General features: G+C 38.1%; 3 protein-coding genes across 8 annotated transcripts; 1 reads left to right on the top strand and 2 right to left on the bottom strand.

Moving 5' to 3' along the window:
- Positions 1-72: 72 nt before the first annotated feature.
- On the bottom strand, positions 73-14,707 carry LOC149647374 (uncharacterized). 2 transcript variants are annotated; one of them, XM_089850224.1, is made up of 9 exons: positions 14,554-14,707; positions 14,135-14,407; positions 13,003-13,112; positions 12,573-12,597; positions 12,184-12,354; positions 2,680-2,797; positions 2,392-2,606; positions 1,191-1,477; positions 73-460 (listed from the first exon to the last, which is right to left on the bottom strand). In XM_089850224.1, the coding sequence occupies exons 2-9, from the start codon at positions 14,174-14,176 to the stop codon at positions 151-153; spliced, it is 1,278 nt and encodes a 425-aa protein (XP_089706350.1). In that variant the 5' UTR covers positions 14,177-14,407; positions 14,554-14,707; the 3' UTR covers positions 73-150. The 2 variants fall into 2 exon arrangements, with proteins under 2 accessions (XP_089706350.1, XP_089706351.1); XM_089850225.1 differs by lacking the exons at positions 12,184-12,354; positions 12,573-12,597; positions 13,003-13,112; positions 14,135-14,407; positions 14,554-14,707 and adding exons at positions 3,422-3,592; positions 4,323-4,384.
- On the bottom strand, positions 9,470-11,595 carry LOC149647375 (uncharacterized). Of its 2 annotated transcripts, XM_089850227.1 has the most exons (4): positions 11,530-11,595; positions 11,225-11,439; positions 10,854-11,131; positions 9,475-10,483 (listed from the first exon to the last, which is right to left on the bottom strand). In XM_089850227.1, exons 1-4 carry the CDS (start codon positions 11,555-11,557, stop codon positions 10,267-10,269), a joined length of 738 nt encoding a protein of 245 aa, XP_089706353.1. In that variant the 5' UTR covers positions 11,558-11,595; the 3' UTR covers positions 9,475-10,266. The 2 variants fall into 2 exon arrangements, with proteins under 2 accessions (XP_089706352.1, XP_089706353.1); XM_089850226.1 differs by having other exon boundaries at positions 9,470-10,483; positions 10,854-11,439.
- LOC149647373 (glutamate receptor ionotropic, kainate glr-3-like) lies at positions 11,612-21,197 on the top strand. Of its 4 annotated transcripts, XM_089850222.1 has the most exons (9): positions 11,612-11,662; positions 12,214-12,306; positions 16,834-16,931; positions 17,038-17,131; positions 17,503-17,664; positions 18,480-18,639; positions 18,786-19,003; positions 19,546-19,841; positions 20,578-21,197. In XM_089850222.1, the coding sequence occupies exons 3-9, from the start codon at positions 16,834-16,836 to the stop codon at positions 20,885-20,887; spliced, it is 1,338 nt and encodes a 445-aa protein (XP_089706348.1). In that variant the 5' UTR covers positions 11,612-11,662; positions 12,214-12,306; the 3' UTR covers positions 20,888-21,197. The 4 variants fall into 4 exon arrangements, with proteins under 4 accessions (XP_089706348.1, XP_089706347.1, XP_089706346.1 ...); XM_089850221.1 differs by lacking the exon at positions 11,612-11,662 and having other exon boundaries at positions 12,015-12,306; XM_089850220.1 differs by lacking the exons at positions 11,612-11,662; positions 12,214-12,306 and having other exon boundaries at positions 16,694-16,931.
- Positions 21,198-21,366: the final 169 nt, after the last annotated feature.

Raw genomic sequence — 21,366 nt, 5'->3', positions numbered from 1 at the left:
TTGCATCATAGTTGGGTCAAAGGTTCAATCATCAGACTTGAAATTTTTATTATAAAAAGTGAAATTCTCCATTTCTCTCAACTTAAATAGATCCTAAACGCATTTACAAACGGGCTTAGATCCGATTAGTTTTAAACATAATATTCCTCCTTAGTGACGAATGATACTTGGAATTCCCAGTATTAGAGATTCCAACTTCCGTTCTGTATTGTTATTGTTAATACTTCGGTTCTTAGCGCCGCGTAGTACTTTCTTCTTGATCATTTCGTACATTAAAGCGAAGCACGCTGGAACTAGACTGCAAATGTAAATGTTGATCAAGAGACGCGTTTCTTTTTCGTAGAAGGTAAAGTCTTCGTTGTCCATTGTGTTTTTTGTCGTGACGCATTTCCTGTTCATCCACTCAAATTTCTTTTCGAAAGCTTTATCGCACAAACACGAGGACGCTGCCAGTCGGATACTGAAATGACACCACTTTATTTAAGCCTAATCTTATACGTATATATGTTATTGCTAAGCCTAATTTGAAACTTTAAATTGAAGCGCGTGACCAAAGAACTGCGCGTAAGAAAATTGTTACGTAATTATGACGCGGAAAAGGAAAGAAAAGAATTCCCGCCCATTTCGAATATCTCAGTCGAGCTTTTGGTGAACCTGGTTTTTAAATTATTTAAATAAATTTTAAATTGGTGAAGTATTAACCGATTTTAACGAAACGTGTCTTATTTGAATGAGAAAAAATTTCCCTTAACTCATTAAATTGGATTTAAAAAGTGCATTTTAAATGAGACTTGCCCTTTCATAGTAACAAATTATGGGACAAAATATTAAATATCGTAAGCCTGACAAGAAAGTTGACAAGTGATTTCCGAAGCTCAACAATTATGTTCTGGAAAACATTAACATCACCCTATGTGAGGTCTCCCATTTGGGACTCTAAAGTTATCCAACGTACTATACAAATGAGTGTCGTCTTCTCTCGACCGCGTAGGACAAATACAAAATATGTTATTCTACTTATCGTTTAATTATTCAAGAGTGATGAACCATGACGTTATTCAATCCAGGCCAATGATTGGCTACGAAACCTTTTGGTTGCTGAAAATTAAACTCATCCATAGTCGCGCCATTTTCGTTTCGTCCGATTTGCAACAGCGAAATTTTACTCCCATATATTTTAAATGTCTCACATTCTGTTGATGCCTTCTAAAGTGCCCTTGTCAATGCGATGATTTCTTCTCATCAGAATTGCAACGCTATCCGTATTGACTATGAAGGGTGACTGGTAGAACATAGGTAGAGATTCATTCTTTTCAAATGCTTCCCAGCAGTATTTTTTCATAGCATCGAGTTCCTCGTACCAGTTGATGTACAGTAACTTTCCAAACTTGACTGCCTCGTAAATGTCATCTCCGCGCACGACGACATTTTCCAAATATCTCTCTCGGATTCTCTGGCCTTCAAGTCCTGGTAGAGACTGTACCGAAAAACATACCTGATTCTGTAGGTGCACGGCTTTCAGCCATTCTAAAGTTCTAGGGACATCCGACATAATAAATCAAACGACTAGTTTGGCTTAACTGTTTCACTTATACACTGTAACTTTTTATCTTTCCTGCATAAAGGGTGGTGCCTAAAGCTTCTATCTCACAGATATTCGATATCTGCATTACACTAACTAATACCAGAAGGGGATAATAGAAGAAGGATGCCACTATGTATCCTCTTAATGCTTTAGTTATGTAACGTCATTCTTCCCAGGCTCACCCTTTTAGTTTGCTTTCCCGCTCATCAAATTACAAATGGGCATCGCACCGTAAGGTGAATTCTATAGCTGTTTGGCACTAAATGCCCAGCAATCATCCCACAAACCTCGTCTTGGGGTGGGACAAAAATCCACAAGCGCGTCTTGCCAAATATTTAAACGCTAATAGAGTAATGATGAGGGAACTATTTATCGTGTATGTGATTCGGTTTAGTAACCTTGCTCTAAATGCTCTGATGTTGGGAAGAGTGACGTTACACTTACCCCGCTCTGTGGTACACTTCTCTCGAAGAGAAGTATTATATACTTCTGCTAATACCGAAATAACCAAAATTGTTTGACTTGGCCTTGAAGTTGTGACGTTCAATATGGGGGATGAAATGCGTTTCGTAAAATGATTTTAATCGGCATGCCTATTTACTGGAACAAAACCTAAACATGTTATTGCGCGCCCTCAAATAGTTCCGTATCGTATGGTTATTTTCCTGGTGTTAAAAAGCATTTGCGATATAAATATGAAGTTTCTGTTACAGAGGTCAAAAACTCGTTCTCTACAGTTATCGATTAGAGTTTCCAATATGTGGACTCGCTAATCGCGAGACATTGGAGTGTGATAGTAAACTCACGTTAAAGAAGTCCTTCATAGCATTAGAATCCATGATGCTGTATTTTAGGTTTTCAACACGCAACATGTCCCGTAAATGGTTGATGATAACCTTCTCACCAATGAGAACGTCCGCTGAGATGTACGACATCAAAACGATGTTGGCCATTACCAATGTTGCCGCCCAAATATTGTATAAATACGCCGATATTCTTCGGCCAACCTTCACCACTGAACCTGTATATTAACGTTTTTTGACTGATAGTCGAAGAACATCTCAACCTCAACTGGTTTTACTGATCGATCTTACTCTGTAGTAAGGCGCTAGCGAGGTACATCCAAACGTATGATGCAAATTTACTTGATCTTTCAAAGTGTTTCGTCAGAGCGGACAGAATCAGAATGGCACCGAAAAGCAGTCCAAGGAACTGAATAATACGTTTAAGCATTTATTTTAGAATTAACCAACCCAGCAAGGTAGTTCGTGACTCTATATTTTTAAATTAGTCTATTAGAAAAATCGAGATACCAAAATTATGTAGATCTCTAATTAGACTGATCATTTTTAGTCTTAGATTTTGATTACAAGCGGTGATTCTTGCTGGCTCAACGTATAGTTTGTTTTGGTTCATTGGGGGGGGGGGTGTTATTTTACGGCTCTTAATGCCAGTTGAACCCAATTTACGCGATTTTTCTCTGGACTACAAAGGAACGCTCTCGGTTTACGTACAAACGTATACCAATACAGTTGACTGCCTATATTTAATGGCAATGTCATTCCTAGGGGCAATATTTTCACCAAATCCCTCCCTGTGGTCCCTACAGTTGAAATAATTTAGCATTAAAAAGTTTATTTATATTTAATGAAACAAAGTGTATTTATGTATGTGCTGTTTTGGGAAGAGCAATAGCCGCTACAGGTACCAAAGTATTGCAGAAGAACCCCCAAATACGGTCCGTTTTCTTAGAGCGGCTCCAGGGGGCTCAAATTTTAGCCTACGTGGAAAGCTATCCATTTGATAAAAAGTTATCGTTTTAATAGTGGTACATACCCACGTTGGTATGGTGACTATATTTGAAAGGAAACTTCCTCGATGCGTTGTCGATATTTGCGAAAACATTAGCACCTTCGTATAATACAATTCGGCCGAAAATTCGTATACTCTCGATCGGCGGTACGAAATAACGTGCGGGTACACTTTCATATCCCACATTTCTTCTTCCTGTCGTAGTATCGAGTTTTGTTTAATGGGAACACTAATTTGTTGGCAGGTACCATTGCAACAATCGCGCTTCTCAAACGGAGTGTAAAGAATTTCTCGTTAGACCATTGGCTAACACGCGGTAAATAAAGCGGGTGTAAGGCTATCACGGTTGCAGCTAAGGATAAATAGGTAATCCACAAAAATTTTAATCTGTACACTCCCTTTAAATGGACACGAAAATAGAAGTTAAATATGGGCTCTATAAGATATGTTCCATTGGTATGACACTACCTGTACTTAGTATTGCTAGAGACTTACTGCTCAAGCTTGTTCGAGAACAACGCCATAATTGACTTCACTCGGTTTAGCAGTCCATCTTCCTATTAAGTCTGCATTACTAAGCCTTTGACACCGCCTCACCAGGCGTCGCTTTACCAGGAATCTATGACCCACGTCACTTCATGACAAGCTCTCAGTAACCAGTGAAAAACTTATGGAACATATCTTATGATGAACTTATGATCATAATATAATATGCCAGTTTTGTCTATAAATCCTAATTACGATTTTTTGTCTCGAAACTGTGAAACTCTCACGAGTCACGACGCGGCGTTTTGGGGAACACTGAGTTTAGGTCTTTAGTTCTTTAAAGCTAAGATTCATTCATTTTACGGAAGGTTTGGTTTGTTTGGCAATTTTGGACTAACCCAACCACTAAAAGTTTAATTATCAAATTTTATATACTTACCTGAAACATCACTTCAAATGTTACGCTAAGAAACACGAAAATACAATTTACGATCAAGGAAACACGATTTTGTAAAGCAATAATAAATGAGTTTGTTATCGACAACTGAAAAATGGAAAAAGTAACTTACTTCAAGTGTTTTTGTATTGCAATCAAGATATCTGCGATAACGCCTTCGTAGCCCTCGATTTGCGTCCAATCGCTGCCCTCATCTTCTTTCGGGGTGATTAGCCGATCAAACTATGGTTAAATAAATAACAATCGTCTGTAATAAGTTTGTCACTGGTTACCGAGTGAAGTGACGTGAGGTGGAACGTCATAGATTCTCGTGAGGCACCGTCAAAGGCCAATTAGTACAGACTAAATAGGAAGATGGACTGCAAAACCGTGTGTAGTCTATATTTGCTTGTCGTTCTCGAACTAGCTGGAGCTGTAAGTCTCTTGCATACTTAAGGAACATATCACATATAAACTTACAGTTCAAGGTATCAGTGTCAATGTTAAGATTTGAAATCTGACATACTTTATTACATCATTTTAAATTTAGAGGCAGAAAATGCTATTGACATAATTTGTTTCAGAAAAAATTGTATGTCACGTGGTAATCAATTAAGTCTATCATCGGCCTGCAAATAATTCATGGTCCACTGTCTCTATAGGAGTCTAGTGACATTGTTTAACAGAGGCCATAAAAATAACATTTTCACCAAATATTTTACATGCATAGGGCAAAGGTCAATATTGAAATAAAATAAATTCCTCTCAAACGATATACCAAGACCTGGTCACCTGGAAATTTTGGGAAAGACTTTCCCCCTAAATTTAAATGAAAGATGTTCATTTGCGCTACTTACCCAATGTAGCCAGATCCGAATGGTTCTATTCGCTCCCATTGGTACGATGTATCGAAATATTAATTTCACTTGACGACGAATCACAATAAAAGAACCGTGAGCGAACTAGGATCAAAACTTGGACAGATTGCAGCCAGTTTCAATTTCACGCAATCCCACTCCGTATAAAATTTCAAGCGTTTCAAATAATATTTAGGCCTAACAGCAATTGGTATCAAGAGAAAATAGAATATAGTAAAATACTTCTGCCTCCGCGAGCTGCAACTCGTTTGAGGGATTGGATTTCTACCCCTCTATCTTCGCGACCCCCCCTCCCCCAAATATGGCCTACTCACAGCTTTTAGAGAGAGAAAAATAGTTCGGGCAAAGAAAACTACGGGCCTAGAGAAGGCGGACAAGGCGTGGATCCCTCTCCCAGAATCCCATGAGCAGCACTACTTTCCAACCTCCTGATTGGCTACTTGAAGTTTTAGGGGAGTTAAAAAACAGGACTAATGTAAAATTTTGACCAAAGTATTTCGATAAAAAATTCGCCTGTAAGTTGTTTATCCCTCAGCAGTAGTGGATTTTGGCATTGAAGTCCGGTCGGTTCGGTTCATATTATTCTCGATTCTACTTGAAATCCTTGAACTACGAAGATTTTTTTATTATTATTTTTATTTGTCGTCTGCCTTTGAGTCCTTGTTGTTATCAACAACGCTGTTAAGGCTTAGCACCTTTTTTAATGCTATTTAAGTAGTTAATTATCAGTTTCAAAATAGAGGCTAAACCTCGGACACGCCGGCCTACAGCTCTACACTACTCACGAGTATAATATAACACAACGAGATTTATTCAGAAAAATACTTAAAACCTTATTTCCCTGCCTAATCGAAAAATATCTGGCCTGCTAGGCGTAACTTTATTAGTATTAAGAGCTCTACTAAGTTCCCCACATATTCTGACCAATCATGAAGGACCACAATTTTGAGCCTCTCGAGACGGTGTGTATTGCGGTAAAAACAACTAGTAGGTGAATATTTTTATCGGTCTATTGTAGTTGGATTAAATTATTCATTGTGCAAACCTTTTGGAAGGAAAAACAGACTGACATCCGCCTCAGGGATTTTATGTTTATAGATTCCTTTCTCTGTTTAAACTCGGCATATAAATATATCACACCAGGAATAGATTTAATTTTGGAATTAGGAATGGAGAACGGTTAGTATTTACATCAGCGCGACTCATAGCCCAGTACCCAGCCCGTCCCTCCAACACGTAACGAAAAGTTTAAATTATCTCATTGGCTCATTTTTAATCTACGTTTTGATGACGTTGCTGACGGGGACGGCAAAAAATACGCAATTCCTTTTTACCTCTGTCGCTATGACCCGCCTCTTCTTTCACACCCCTCCGTCCCGTGGAAGGGGGTCCGGGACGTTGACGCACGCCCACATTACTCTGTTCTCCATTCCTACTTCTCAAATTAAATCTATCCCCGATCAGACCTAAAATATTGGATGCGGACGAATTATTTTAGACTTTTCCATCATCGAAGATGGTATTTAGAGCGCAGGTTGATAATTTTTTTATTCAAAGTAGCGATGGAAATAATACGATTTTGTTGGTGACCGAAGTCTGCCAGTACTGTTCTTCAACGAGAGACGTAAGCGAGTGTGTCGCTGAAGAGAACCGAGTAAAAATATCTTTCGTAGTTCCAATCACTTAAATTAATTATTAAATTCAATCCTTATTCCTTTTAACGAAACACGGAAACAAATAATAAATGACACGGCGTCTATCAGGCTGGCGAAAATTTAATTATTTAATTGAAGAAGAGAATAACAACGTATTTGTTGCAGTTAACGGGACGCTGTTATTCTTTTATAGATATTTTACACACAGCACCATTACCATTTACACTGCAGGAGGCCGGGTTACCTGGAGGATAAAAACCCGTCCGTTTTTGTCCACCTGGTAGCCTGGCCTTCAGGTGTAAATGGTACGAATCCTCCATGCGTGTAAACTATCTTTCGATTTGTCTCCTTAATTAATTTTATCGAGAGATTTCATAAAATTTGCGCTATGATATTTTTGGCTGAGATTTTGCGATCTCGAGATTTTAAAGATATTTTTAACGAACTGTACGGAATTTGACATACGTCTTACCCCTCGGTTTTGGCTGGATTTAATTTAGGTTAGGTTAGGTTAGGTTAGGTTTTGAAGGAATAGACCAAAGTGAAAAATTAAAATATTACGCGTCTTTGTGCTTCTTTGATTCTGGAAACTAGACAGTAGAGTATTACCAAATTGTGTATGTTGCGTGAACTCCGGTAGAAACTATATAGAGCTGAAAAATCTCGCGAATATATGCCACTCACTTTAGATAGACAAAAGAAAATCGATACATTTCAAGCCTCTGATTGGCTAGTGAAGCGTGGTAACCATTACACGAAAAAAAGGTTTCAGAAAACTCATATTCGGTCCATGAGTTTATGAGAATCTAAACCATTATACGCGTTGCTGAAACTGGGAATGTATTTATATCGCGTTACAAGTCAATTTGCTTTAGATGTTAATATTGAAACAACACTCTATACAAGACCTTGCGCTTTCACTCGAGACCGGCTGGTTCGGAGAAAACAACGCAATGTAAGATATGATTTGTCGCTAACAATATTGAAGAATTAAAGTGAGATCGTATTTCTTTCCAAAATTCCAATCTGAACCACATTGTGTAATGCATTGTTTTATTCACGCTATGTAATGCATTGTTTAATTTAATATTCATTATTCGCGCAATAAGAGCGTTATTGATCGTTTATGACTCAGCAACTAACAGTGAAAACAGTCTGGAATGGTTCCACTAACAAAGTTCAAATTCTTTTCGAGTACATTATAATTATCTGCGGAAGTCCAATAAATTAGCTTATGAAGTAAACAATTACAATAGCTTATATAGCGGTGGAGTTAGATCTCCTTTTTAACTCCATGGATGGGGGTTAGTTTTCACCCCTTTTCTAAACCTGTTTGAAATCCCGAACTCTAATTCTCCTGAAAATCTTCGCGTTTCCGGGGCGTGACTTCTTCGGTCAATAGCTGGTCCTCTCCCAATAGGGCAAATTTTTGGTGTACCAGTCGCACCTAAATAGGGCCGGAAATAAGAAAAAATAATTTATAGGACAAGTGTCCAGTGACCCCTGTTTGAATGGAAAATATATAGGACACTGTTCACTGGAGTGTCGATTCTCCATAGCCAAGCTATCAAAACTTCGGAAAATTTATTGGTCAAACTGTCCAGTGACCCCCTTAGTATTTTTTTAAAAAATTATGGGACAATTTAAAATTTTATTGGACATTGTCCAGTGTCCTGTGCTTATTTCCGGCCCTGTCACCTAAACCGAAGGTCTGAGAAAAGTTATCGCGAGGTGGCGAATGTGTCGCGCTTCAACTACACAAGAGAGGGGAGTCCCAGACCCCCATTTAGGTTACTTCCTAGGCTAATCTAATGGACTGATTTGGTAATATTCTACTGTTTAGTTTCCATAATCAAAGAAGCACAAACACAAGTAATATTTTTATTTTGGACTACTGTTATCTGATGCTTGATCATCAATTCGAGGAAGTCTCTGGTAATTGGGATCAATTTGAAAGGATATAAATTTAGGGCACTGGAGACGCCGTGTAGTTGCATTTAATCTCGAGAAAATGATAAATAACCAGGAAATTATAGTTCTCTTTTAAAAACCAGTGCCTTTAAAGTCATCGAAACCACTTTTAAACACCCTTTTCAGAAGGGGTGAAATAATCGTTTATTTATTTAAGTTTGAACCTTCTACATTTCATGACACTTCAAACTTCATAATTTAAAAAAGTTAAAATAGGTCTAGATTGCATTCGTGTTCTTGTTCAGTTCCACTGTGATTCAGGGGAAACCCTTCCAATTGTCAGTATCATAGCAATTTCCACTGTGTGCCCCAAGAGTGATCTCAGGGTTGAGAAAAATGCACCTCCCTCGGTGAGTTTTGGCGGAAAACGTTTCGTCAGTAGAACACGATCGATCAAACATTCTACTACGTCATACATACACGAGCATAGGGTTCGAAAATTACCGTAATTTTGGAAAATGGTAAATTACGCCGTAATTTACCGCGTAAATTACCGTTCATGGTAATTTACGAAAATTAAAAAATTAAATTATATTGATCGTTTTTAAGCTAAATAATGAAAATATCACTTGAACACAGGTATTCTTTTTATAGCATAGTGTTTTACAATATTTAAACACCGAGTTTTGATGTTTGCAGCTCAAAATACTTTTGAACAGCAACATCCACTTTCTTTTTCTTACCAATTTTGTGAATTTTTGCTATTTCACGTTTTTAAAACAAAATTCTAGAGAAGGGCCGATAACAGTTTAGTCAAATTTCGGTGCCGATATATCGGTTTAGTCAAATTTCGGTGCCGATATTGGTATCGGTATGGGCCCATCTCTAGAAAATTCTAACAACTACAGCTTTCCAGCTAAAGCGAACGAACTCGACAACAAGAATAGACGAGAAAATCAAATTTCATTTCCTTAATCAAATTTTTCCCACGCTTGCCGATCAACCTTTTATGACTTACTCATATATCATGGGAAGAAATAAGTGTGTATGCACGGGTAGATCAAAATATGGAGCTTTTAGACCATTTTCCAAGTGTTAGAAATGAAAATTCGGTGGTAAATTACCATCGTGGTAATTTACCAGCGTAAATTACCACGGTAATTACCAGGGTAATTACCGTTTTCGTAATTTACCCGAGAAAATCGTAAATTACAGTTACCCTGGTAAATTACCGTGTAAATTACCATGGTAATTTACCGATTTAGAACCCTACACGAGCACCGTCGCTCCGTCGAAGTTTACGCAGCCCGAAAGAGCAATTCTCAGGCAGTTTTTGGGGGTCAGTGAAAAACGCGATTCTGGGCAAGTGTTACACTCGAGTTTCTAATGGCGGACGAAAACTCGCCCAGAGTGCACTTAGAGTGCTCTAGTGCAGTCAGTGGAAATCTCTGTTAGACTTTCTTACTCTGGCGCTTGATTTATAATACAATTTTGTTTCTTAACTCAGACAAGTTTCGTGATCACTTCGCAGATTATAACGAAGAACGCTGGAATTAGACTGCAAATGAAAATGGTCATCAAAAGACGCGTTTCCTTTTCGTAGAGAGTGAACTCTTCATTTCCCATCGTGTTTTTTGTCGTGACGCATTTCGCGTTCATCCACCAAAACTGGTTCTCGTTAGCTCGATCGCACAAACACGAAGACGCTGCGAATCGAATTCTGAAACGACACGATAAATTTGCTTACGGACCTATGCATTTTAACATGAAATGTAAGCCTAGCTCTCCACTATGGAGTTACCGCTCTTTCGTTTCAATGAGGAATTTTAAAAAAAATACGTCGAATGTTTGGTCGGTGAAAACCAGACTTAACTTCAAGATAACTGCTTAAATTCGTTTCTAGCACCATTGGAAGGTTCCAAGATCAAAGATTGTTATTTTGAAACATTGAAGAATGTTTGAATATGAATCCACGCCAGTTTATTGCTAAATAACTTCATGCTGACAGCATTACCTTTTTTAAGCTCTAACGTATCCTGAGTGTGTTCTTGTTTTAGTATAGTAGAATCATGTACACTGATTTTTCTTACATTCTGTTGATGCCTTCCATGGTCTCCTTATCAATGGAATGATTTCTCAAAAGCCGAAATGCAACGCTATCCGTGTTCAAGACGAATGGTGACTCGTAGAACAGTGGTCGACCATCTCCCTCTGGTAATGTTTCGTTGCAGTATTTGTTCATGCCATGTAGTTCCTCGTACCAGTTGATGTACACTAATGTTCCTAAGTGCACTGCCGCAAAAACATCTTTCCCACTTGTGTTAAAATATCTCTCTCGGATTCTCTCGCCTTCATGTCCCGGTAAAGCCTTCAATAATAGACAACTCTCGTGTAAAATCTCAGAAATTTCAAAACACCATCTCCGTAATCGCGAGAAATTGAAGCTTGAACGTAAACTCACTTTGAAAAAGTCTTCCATAGCGTCAGAAACCATAGTGGTGTAACGAAGGTTTTCAACTCGCAACATGTCCCGTAAATGGTTGATGACAACCTTCTCTCCTATGAGGACGTCCACTGAGATGTAGGACATCAAAACGATGTTGGCCACGACCAACGTTGCCGCCCAAATATTGTGTAAATGCGCCGATATTCTTTGGCCAACCTTCTCCACAGAACCTTTTGTCAAAAATGTATTAAAATACTTACTTTTTTGACTGATAACTAAAGTGCATCTCGACGTTAACTGGTATTTCTGATCAATCTTACTTTGTAGTAAGACGCTAGCGAGGTACATCCAAACGTATGACGAGAATTTACATGATCTTTCGAAGTATTTCGTCAGAGCGGACAGAATCAGAATGGCACCGAAAAGCAGTCCTAGGAACTGAATGATAAGCAAGTACTATTTTAAATGGATACCTTAAGGTAAAATTTACTTGATTTGATTCAAGCAGAAGTATATAATACTTCTCTTCGAGAGAAGTGTACCACAAAGCGGGGTAAGTGTAACGTCACTCTTCCCAACATCGGATCATTTAGAGCAAGGTTACTAAACCGAATCACATACACGATAAATAGTTCCCTCATCATTACTCTATTAGCGTTTAAATATTTGGCAAGACGCGCTTGCGCATTTTTGTCCCACGTCAAGACGAAGTTTGTGGGATGATTGCTGGGGATCTAATGCCAAACAATTATAGAATTCACCTTGCCCATTTGTAATTCGATGAGTGGGAAAGCAAACTAAAAGGGTGAGCTTGGGAAGAATGACGTTACATAACTAAAGCATTAAGAGGATACAGAGTGTCATCCTTTTTCTATTATCCCCTTCTGATTCTAGTAAATTTTACTAAATCTTAGCCTACGTGGAAAACCATTCAGTACGGGATAAAATGTTATCATTTTAATGGTGGTACATACCCACGTTGGTATGGTAATTATATTTGAAAGGAAACTTCCTCGATGCGTTGTCGATAATTGCGAGAACATCAGCACTTTGGTATAATACAATTCGGCCGAAGATTCGTATAACCTCGAACGTTGGTACGTAATAACGTTGGGGTACGCTCTCAAATCCCACGTTTCATTTTCCTAAAATATTATTCGCAAGTTTTGGCATCATTACCTAGTTGGAACTAAGGTTCCAATGAAATAAGGGACATTTCAAACAAGAACGGGTCGAATGGTACGTTTTATCAGCGGGTGTGATTATTGAAAGGGTTTTGGAGTCCGCTTTAAAGGCTCGGAATTTTTTAAGGGGTGCATTATTCTGTTCTTGCCTGTGATATCTCGAGATTTACGCCACTTACGTTATGCACCGCCCGAAATGTTACGCTAAAACATGAAAATACAATTTAGAGTCAAAGTATTTTTCGAGTTGTAAACTATAATTATTCTCATCTCATAATACGATGACTTTCAAGTTACCTTAATCAACATTGCGAACGTTTAGCCTAATCTAGATATCTTTCTTATTGTGAAATTGAAGGCTGATTCGAAAACGCTTTCTTAGTGTGTAATTACTACTTTATAATAAGGTTGCTTCTAAATTTCAACGTAATAGCTAAAGAGGTTTGGTCTGTAGAGTCTGGGCGTTGTCTATCAGTGAGTTAAGACTTTTGCTTATGTAAATTGCAGCCTCATTTATAGACATTACATATTTAATCCTCCTTTATTTAAACCTTTGTTACAAGAATAACCACTCAATCGCCGAATACAGATAATTTAAAATGAACTTACTTTAATTGTTTTCGTACGGTGTTCAGGATATCGACAATAACTCCTTCGTAGTCTTCGATTCCCGACTGATTCATCTCCTTGCCAGGCTTCAGCTCAATAAGTGGATAGAACTATAAAGTTAGTTATAATTAATTAAGCAATTAGACACTCCTCAAAGTGCCTTATAATTACGATGCAAACCCTTCTTTTAAAAACATTTTCGTGAGTATAACCAAAGAGAATATAGGGGAGGAGTTGAAGCTACCCCGCTCCACAAGGCTGAATTACATTGTTGCCCCTAAATTATACTAAAGGTACGAGGGAGTTTCCGGCTCAGTCGCGCCACCTACGATACCGTTTAATGTCTCAAACGGAAATGCCTCGGTACTGCGCATTGAAGATGCGCGGTAGAAAAGAGCAACAAGAGTTTCCCCTCTTTCCACTCCTCCCCTATATTTTCTTTGGTATAACCAGGAATGAATGGAGGGGAGTTGGAATGGCTAAGGTCAAATCATAATAGGAGTGAAATGATAATGGAAACATCTGGCGTGGCTTATTTTATGTTAGCGACGTCATAGACTGACGAAATACGATTATTTCCCGCTTAAAGATTTTCATTGGCTGCCAAAAACTCCACCCTCTATCCGCTCGGTCCCTAGTTTGAAACGAGGAGACATTTACCGCCTTTAGGAGATGGCTAAGCCGACGATGGGGGAGGAGCTATACTTTTCAAAAAACAAAAAAAGTAAATAAGTCCTCGCCTTATGTTTCCACCATCAAGGGAGTACCGGGAGCCCCTTTAGTCATTCCAACCCCCCTCCATACATTCCTGGTATAACCCAGTAACTTCGCTTAAGGCTGTAAATGAAGAATTCAAAGCTGGACCAAGAGCGTGGAATAAAGTGTCATAACAAGTTATATTTAACAACCAAAATGAGTCATAAACCAGAATCCAGAGTTGAAATTCGTCACTTATTTCGTGAACCTATACTGCACCAAACTGTTTTAACTACTCTCTCGATTTACTGATGTAACACTCTTACACGATCTTGGGAGAGTTTCGAATCTTTTTTCAAATATGAACATGACTTACGTTTCAATTTCCCTTGCACCTAATGTCAAATATATGTTCATTTAAGCTGACAGTACTTACCGTATCGCTCAGTAAGACTCGAATGGTTCTGTTTGCTCCCATTGGAAAGATGAGTTTTCGTAGAACAGATCTATTGTTGTAAAACAATTCTGAACTCCGGGGCAAACTTTCGTATACAACAACTCTCGAATCCAAAGTTTGTAAATTCTGGTTACAAACTGGAGCTTGTCATGAAGTGATTGAAGTAGATCATAGATTTGAGGTAAAGCGACGCCTGGTCAGGCGCTGTCAAAGGCTTAGTAATGCAGACTAATTAGGACCTAGATGGAAGTCCTGCAAAATTAACCACCGAGTGTAAGACTTCAATTGACTCGCTTCCGTCGTTCTCCTTCGAACTAGTCGAGCTGTAAAGTCTCTATATAGCATAACGAAGTATAGGTAGTGTTGAGAATACATTATCAAGCAAAACGGTATTTTACCTATATATTTCTTCGAAATTGGAAAGTGACCCGATTAGCTGCTGAAGCCAATACACTTGTTGACGTCCAAGAGTGATCTGGTCCGAAACGAATGAGTCACGAAGCTTTTACTCGGTCTTGAAGAAAGTGGAATTACTGGTCGATACTTGGCGCCCTTACATAGTTTCGAAATCCCCTTTCTTACAATTAAGCGACCTTTCAATTTCTTTTAGTTGTTTTTAGTCGACGGAAATGCGTTTTACTCTGTTCGTTTCTTATTTACACAACAACTTTTTTTATCGTTTCATTATTGATCGTTGTAAGGAGTTTATCACCTTGGAGTGGACAGAGCGAGACTCTTACAACCACACGCTATTCCCTCCTTTAGCTGATTTCGTATCCAAGATACCATAATGATGATCTGTATTTATACAAGTCAAAGTCCTGAGTGGCCCATAAACTAACCCAACCCAACCTAAACCGCTTTACCCAGAACGCCGAAATTTTACAGGGACGTTACGCTTAAGTACAAGGCACGCACTAAGAAAGATTTTGATCAATCCGTCGCCATCTTAAAAAATGGCGCCAGATTGTGTGTTTCATTCGATTTCACTAATATTTAGATTACTGGTTCCCTTTATCCTATAGACGGGCCTTATGGGTTTCGGGCTCCGAAAACAAATAAAAATGTCTCGACAAAGGCCTAGCTGCCATTTATCAAAGGCTTTATTTTTTCAATATTCTATTATGTTCATTTATATTATATTCGAACAAAATGTGTCCGTCTAAATGATCGATTTATGCGATCTTGTGTTCCATTAACAATAACGAACTCAAATTTGAATGAATAGGTAATCATTTACGTTATTCATAATGTTAAAGGCATATCCGTGTTTATTTTCGAAAGCAAAGTGATTCCAAAGATAATCTGCTGCTCCTCTTTGCTATATTCTCATTGGTGTTATTAAGGTAGGTGGGCTTAACAACAGCCAATCATTGTGGTTTTTCCACAGTAATATGTTCATTAGCCTTCGACAGATAAATGTTTTTTTGTTTTGTTTTTTTTTAATTTTCATTCAAAAGAACTGCCATTCGCGTGTTTTTCCAATAAAAAGTAATATTCTGATTGCTTTTAATAAATAATCTGTTTGTTTTCCCTTTTTCTAATGGACGAAAATAATTTCGGGTTTAAAACGAAGCGGGCGGAATTCATTTCAACAAACCGTAAAATTCCATCTAGATGATTAGGCCTGCAGTTAGTAATTTTAAAATAATAAACTTAAACCACGATTCGTTTTCTAATCTAAGCTATACCTACGAAGGGATGTCCACACTAAGCCTGACGCTTATTTACGGGTAGATCCCAAACACCAAACCAAAGCTTACAGTTTCATCGAAGTATTTCAACTGAAAGGTTCAACATTTCCCAAATAACGAAAATTAGTTAGTTTATATTTAAAATTAATTTAAATTAATTAAAAAATGCATTTAAGGACTTGTTTAGTTCCGGTGAGTATTAAAAATATCTAGATTGAATTTAAATGCGATAAACGATTTTTGTGGAAAATTTCCAATATGTTGGTTTATACTTTAATTTTTTTAAATTAATTTAGATCTATTTATAAAAATATTTTTATAGGGTTTTTTTTCACGCAAAGTAATCTGAAATTATAGTTTTAAGCAGAGTTTCTATAAACCGAGTAGCGTGAATAAGCGAAAAATTACGTCAAAGTCCTATTTAATGTTTGGAAATTAACGGAGATCGCGTCATGTTTCCGTTTCAGGGTTCATACAAACCTGGAAAACAGGGAAAACCTGGAAAAATCAGGGAAATAAATAGTTGACAAAAAATTTTTTGAATTTTTAGTAAAATTCAGGGAAATCAGGAAAATTTGCGTCAAACAAGGGCCGAGTAATTGAGCAAAATGTTCTTCCATAGGATTAACATTGCACCATACTTTGAAGGCTCAAAACTCTGGTTATATTAGAGGTACGGGGATGTCCTTTGATTATGTAATTGTCATATCCCCCCTCCGTTAATATTTGCTCCATGGAGTTCTTCATATACGGGAAAAACCTGGGAAAACACAGGGAAGTATATGGGAAAACCTGGGAAAACACAGGGAAGTATATGGGAAAAACCTGGGAAAACACAGGGAAGTATATGGGAAAAACCTGGAAATCTCAGAGAAATTTGTTTTCCAAAAGTTGTATGAACCCTACGTTTATTTACTACTGCTGATGGTTCTTTCGTTTTCGAGTATTTGTAATTGTTTAAATAACTTGATTTTTATCTGGTAGATGCCACCATTCATGTTTCCGACATCAAACCCGGATTCTCCTTTCGTCGGTCCTCTAATTACCATGTACGAAAATATAGCAGCCAGAGCCAATTTTACGTAAGTCACAAATTCATTCATTGAATTTAATTTAATTAATGAAATTGAAAGTTAATTCCGTTTTAAAATAGAGGTAATTTTAATCGTTGTCTTTATTGGTTCATAGATACGAACTCCGTGTGGCCCCCGATAAATGTACAGTCTCTATGAGATATCCCAACGGATCTTGGACTGGTTGCAGAGGAATGATGCAGAGAAATGTCAGTTTAATATTTCAATTTAATTATAATGTTAAGTTTAACTCTAGCAGAGGAGTTAATCGGTTGTAATTAGTACGTCTGGCGAAGGAACAGGATCAAGAGTTCTAAAGAAAATTTATGTTGAATTTCAAATTCATTAAATGAACGAGGTTCGATTTAGCAGACGCCACTAAAAAGGCTCATTTTTCTATTATAATATTTACTCCAATCGTCAATACTCCTTGCAAGTTTCAGGTTTTTATATTTTTCAAGACTAAAAGTTGATGGTGCTAAAGAAAAATACGCGTTACTTAGAGACAGGCAGACTAACTGACAAAAATACGCGTTACCCTATGAAAGTGATTGAAGAAATTGGTTATGTTAATGCGCAGGAAACGGATCTTCTTTTGGGTCTGGAGCTTTTGACTGCCGAAGACTTAGAAGACATCCGCATTGGAAGCCATTATTACGTCATTGCTTTTCAGTTTATGGCTTCAGCAGGATACGTCGAAGAAATTGATTTTTCAAAGCTTTTCTTGGCTTTCGATGTTGAGGTAATAATACTCAAATTAATAATTTACAATCTAGGTTTATGTTGTTGAAGGGGATAATAGAAGAAGGATGACACTCTTAAACACTCTTAATACTTTAGTTATGCAACATGATTCTTCAATGCTTTGCTTTTCCGCTCATCAAACTTCAGATGGGTTTCGCACCGTGCTAGGTTCAATTCTATAACTGTTTGGTATTTACTAAATCCTCAGCAATCAACCCACAAATCTTGATTGTCTTGACACATGACAAAAATCCACAATGGCATGCGCCTTGGCAAATAGTTAAGCGCTAATAGAGTAATGACGAGGGAACTATTTATGGTGCAGGTGATTTGGTTTAGTAACCTTGCTCCAAATGTTAAGGAATGTTGGGAGGAATCATGTTAAAGTAACAGGCGGCTCCATTATCACCCCTAGCATGCTGGCCAATCTTCTGGACAGGAACTTTTCCTTGCCAAAGGCAGGAACCAATCAGACCTAATGCACTAGGTTCCATTGGTTCCTGCCTTTGGTTTAACTAGCCTTTGCCAAGCTTAACCAACGCGTAGCAGAAAAGGCATCTTTCAGTGGCATCAACGGAGCCGCCCTTTGCTTTAAAATTACCGCGATTTGTTGTACACTTCTCTCGAAGAGAAGTATTATCTACTTCTTATACTATATACAAGAGTCCAGAAATACGGGATTTGATTTTATATATGAACTCTATTACACAACTTTTTCACTTGAAATTTAAAAGTTACTCTGAAGCTCTCAGGACACGAAGTTTTGGTAATCACTAAGTTAAACTCTTTAAATGATTTTCCCACGCTTTTCAGCTCTGGTATACGCTTCTCGTTGGTATTATACTTCTGTCTGGGATCGTGTCGTTTTTGGAAAAGATGGATGTTAAACTTCTAAGAAAGTCAAAGCCCGAGCCCAGTTCGGGACACGTCGAAAGTAACTTTTGGATGTTCATGGCCACGCTCTTCTTGGAAGGTAATCGTAGAATTCAATCGCTAGTGATTAAAAGCATACGTTAAGAAATTTCTGTTAAGAACCCTTTCCTATTCTAGAACCCCCCGTTACATTTTAGCTTCGTAATTAACCTCTGATCTAGAATCGTGTTATTGATTTTTTTCCAGGCACTCCTCGAGTTCCTCCGATTAACAAAACGCGTCTAATATTTGGAACTTGGATCCTAATGGTTTTGATTCTAATGAGCGCATTTTCGAGTCAATTAAAAACTGCTCTGATGTTGAAAGGTCAAGACGATACCATGCACAATCTGTACGACTTAGCCGCTAGACCCGAAGTTATCGTCTACACTAGAAAATCCGGAGTTCTCGAAGAATCGCTTAAGGTAATAATCAAGAATGATTCCAGTTTAATTTGAGCACATTCGAGGCTGATCTATACTGAAAATGGTCTTAGAAGTAAAGCGCGTAGCATAAGTTAATAAGATATGTTGGGCATAAGTTTGTCATTGGTTACTGAGAGCTTGTCGTGAAGTGACGTTATTCATAGATTCAAGGTAAAGCGACGCCTGGTGAGTGAGGCGCTGTCAAAGGCTTAGTAATGCAGATTAAATAGGAAGATGGAAGTCCTGTAAAATTAACCGAGTGTAGGACTTCAGTTCTCGCTTCCTTCGTTCTACCTCGAACTAGCTCGAGCTGTAAGTCTCTAGCATTACGAAGTGTAAGGTAATGTTATACTTATTGAACATATCTTATAAACTTATGGCGTAGATGTATTAAAGGGTACAACAGTACATCGATATTACTACTTTGTGTCGACGTGGATGGAGTTTTTGTTAAAGTTGAATGGAAAACACCCGAGCAATGCCAAGTAGCTTAGCTGGTTAGTTTTGAGACTAAAGTATGTTTTACCGCGATATTGATTCAGAATTCGGCGATGGAAGTGTTTCAACTGATTTGGAAGAATGTCTTGAAGCAGAATCGATACGGCATGAAAGCCAACGACTATTTCTTCAAACGCGAAATGTACGACATTATCAAATCGGGGAAAGGAGTTTTAATGGGAGCCTCGTCCATCAACAAGTGGGTAGTGGCGCATCTTTGCCCCACCATGGTCGGAAAGAGATGGTTCTACTTCATACCTGGAAGCCAATTCACCAACATTCTTAGAATTTACGCTCCACCCTCGTTTCCAACACCTCTCTTCGACAGAATGAATAAATTGTAAGTTGCTTATGCCAAAAAAAAATCAAAGGTAAATAGGAAACTGCCCCATCTTGATGAAAGAATGCAGCGGGGCTTACCAATAGCAATATATCGAGGTGGTAGACAGTAAACATTTTACGCTTGAAAATTACGATTTTCGCCTTCGCCCTCTTACATTTTCGGTATTTTCTATTTACCTTTGCTTAAATTGGTCTCAAATAATTGAATTAGTTTATTAAAGATGCGTTCACACTTAAGCGGGAATCGGTTCCGAAGTAGTTTACTCCATTAGTTTTTAAACCGTCTTCATTACCAGTTTCAAGCGATTTCTACATCCTCGGCTCACGCTTCAAGACGTTTCTGTCATAAGTTTGTAAGATACGTTCCATAAGTATGACACTACCTATACTTTGAAATGCTAGAGACTTACAGCTCGAGCTAGTTCGAGAAAGACGGAAGCGAGAATTGAAGTCCTACACTGGGTGGTTAATTTTGCTGGACTTCCATCTTCCTATTTGGTCTGCATTACTAAGCCTTTGACAGCAGCGCCTCACCAGGCGTATGTCGCTTTACCCTGAATCTATGACCTACCTCACTCACTTCATGACAAGCTCTCAGTAACCAGTGACAAACTTATGGAACAAATCTTATAAAATTAAGTGTTCTATTAAGCCGCGTTGCATTTTGAATCGCTTTGAACTGGCTTTCTCTGTAAATGTGAACGTGACTAAGGTTTCCTCTAATTATTTTGAAGGGTTCTGTACTTATCGGAGAGCGCCATTTTCGACAAATGGATCGAGGACGCCAACGTGGATTACTATCGTAAATGTTTAACCAGCGACTCGGTCGGCAAAGAAAACACCGAAACCAGCTCATTGTCTTTCGAGCATTTGCTACCCATAGTTTTTATCACTTTGTCCCTTCAATTGTTCGCGTTTTGCGTACTGTTAGCCGAGATTGTATACTTTAAAGTATCAAACCGAAATAGATTGGGTAGAAGACGTAATAAAGCTATCAACTCAAAGCGGGATGAGACCGGGAAAGACATTATTATCAAGGACTGAAAAGGTTAAATTTGATTGTAAATCAGATCGAAACGTGGTCTGCTTAGGTGGCACATGACACGTCGGCTTGTTTGTTAAATCGCGATTCGCAGCAAAAAGAATTAATCACGTGGAGTAGAAGATTAGGCATTACTTGGTAACCTCGAGGTTTAGTTTCTAGTTCTTGGAATTTTGTGATCGTTGTCGTTTGTTTAGAAGTCTGCTTAAGAAGCTTATGTATTTGTCTTTCTGTAATATTTTTGACTCATGTAGCTAATAATTAAGCGTTGCTTTTTTATTATTGAAATAAAAATTTTTATGCTATAGAAAAGGGGTTTTTACCTCTCCAAATGACGATGACGTCACGGAGAGGTATTACACTGGACGTTTCTGTGTGTTTGTCTGTCTGTCTGTCACCGCGTTCGTAGTTGGCAAATCGGAGCAAACGTATTCGCAATATTGACTTCTACCCCATGATCATCGTTAGGGTTAATATGTAC

The sequence above is a fragment of the Phalangium opilio genome, unplaced genomic scaffold (assembly GCF_054372755.1).
Source record: "Phalangium opilio isolate 3A_F unplaced genomic scaffold, DU_Popi_V2 ptg000089l_1, whole genome shotgun sequence".
Classification (NCBI taxonomy): Eukaryota; Metazoa; Arthropoda; class Arachnida; order Opiliones; family Phalangiidae; genus Phalangium; species Phalangium opilio.
This window is presented reverse-complemented; position numbering and strand designations above follow the sequence as displayed.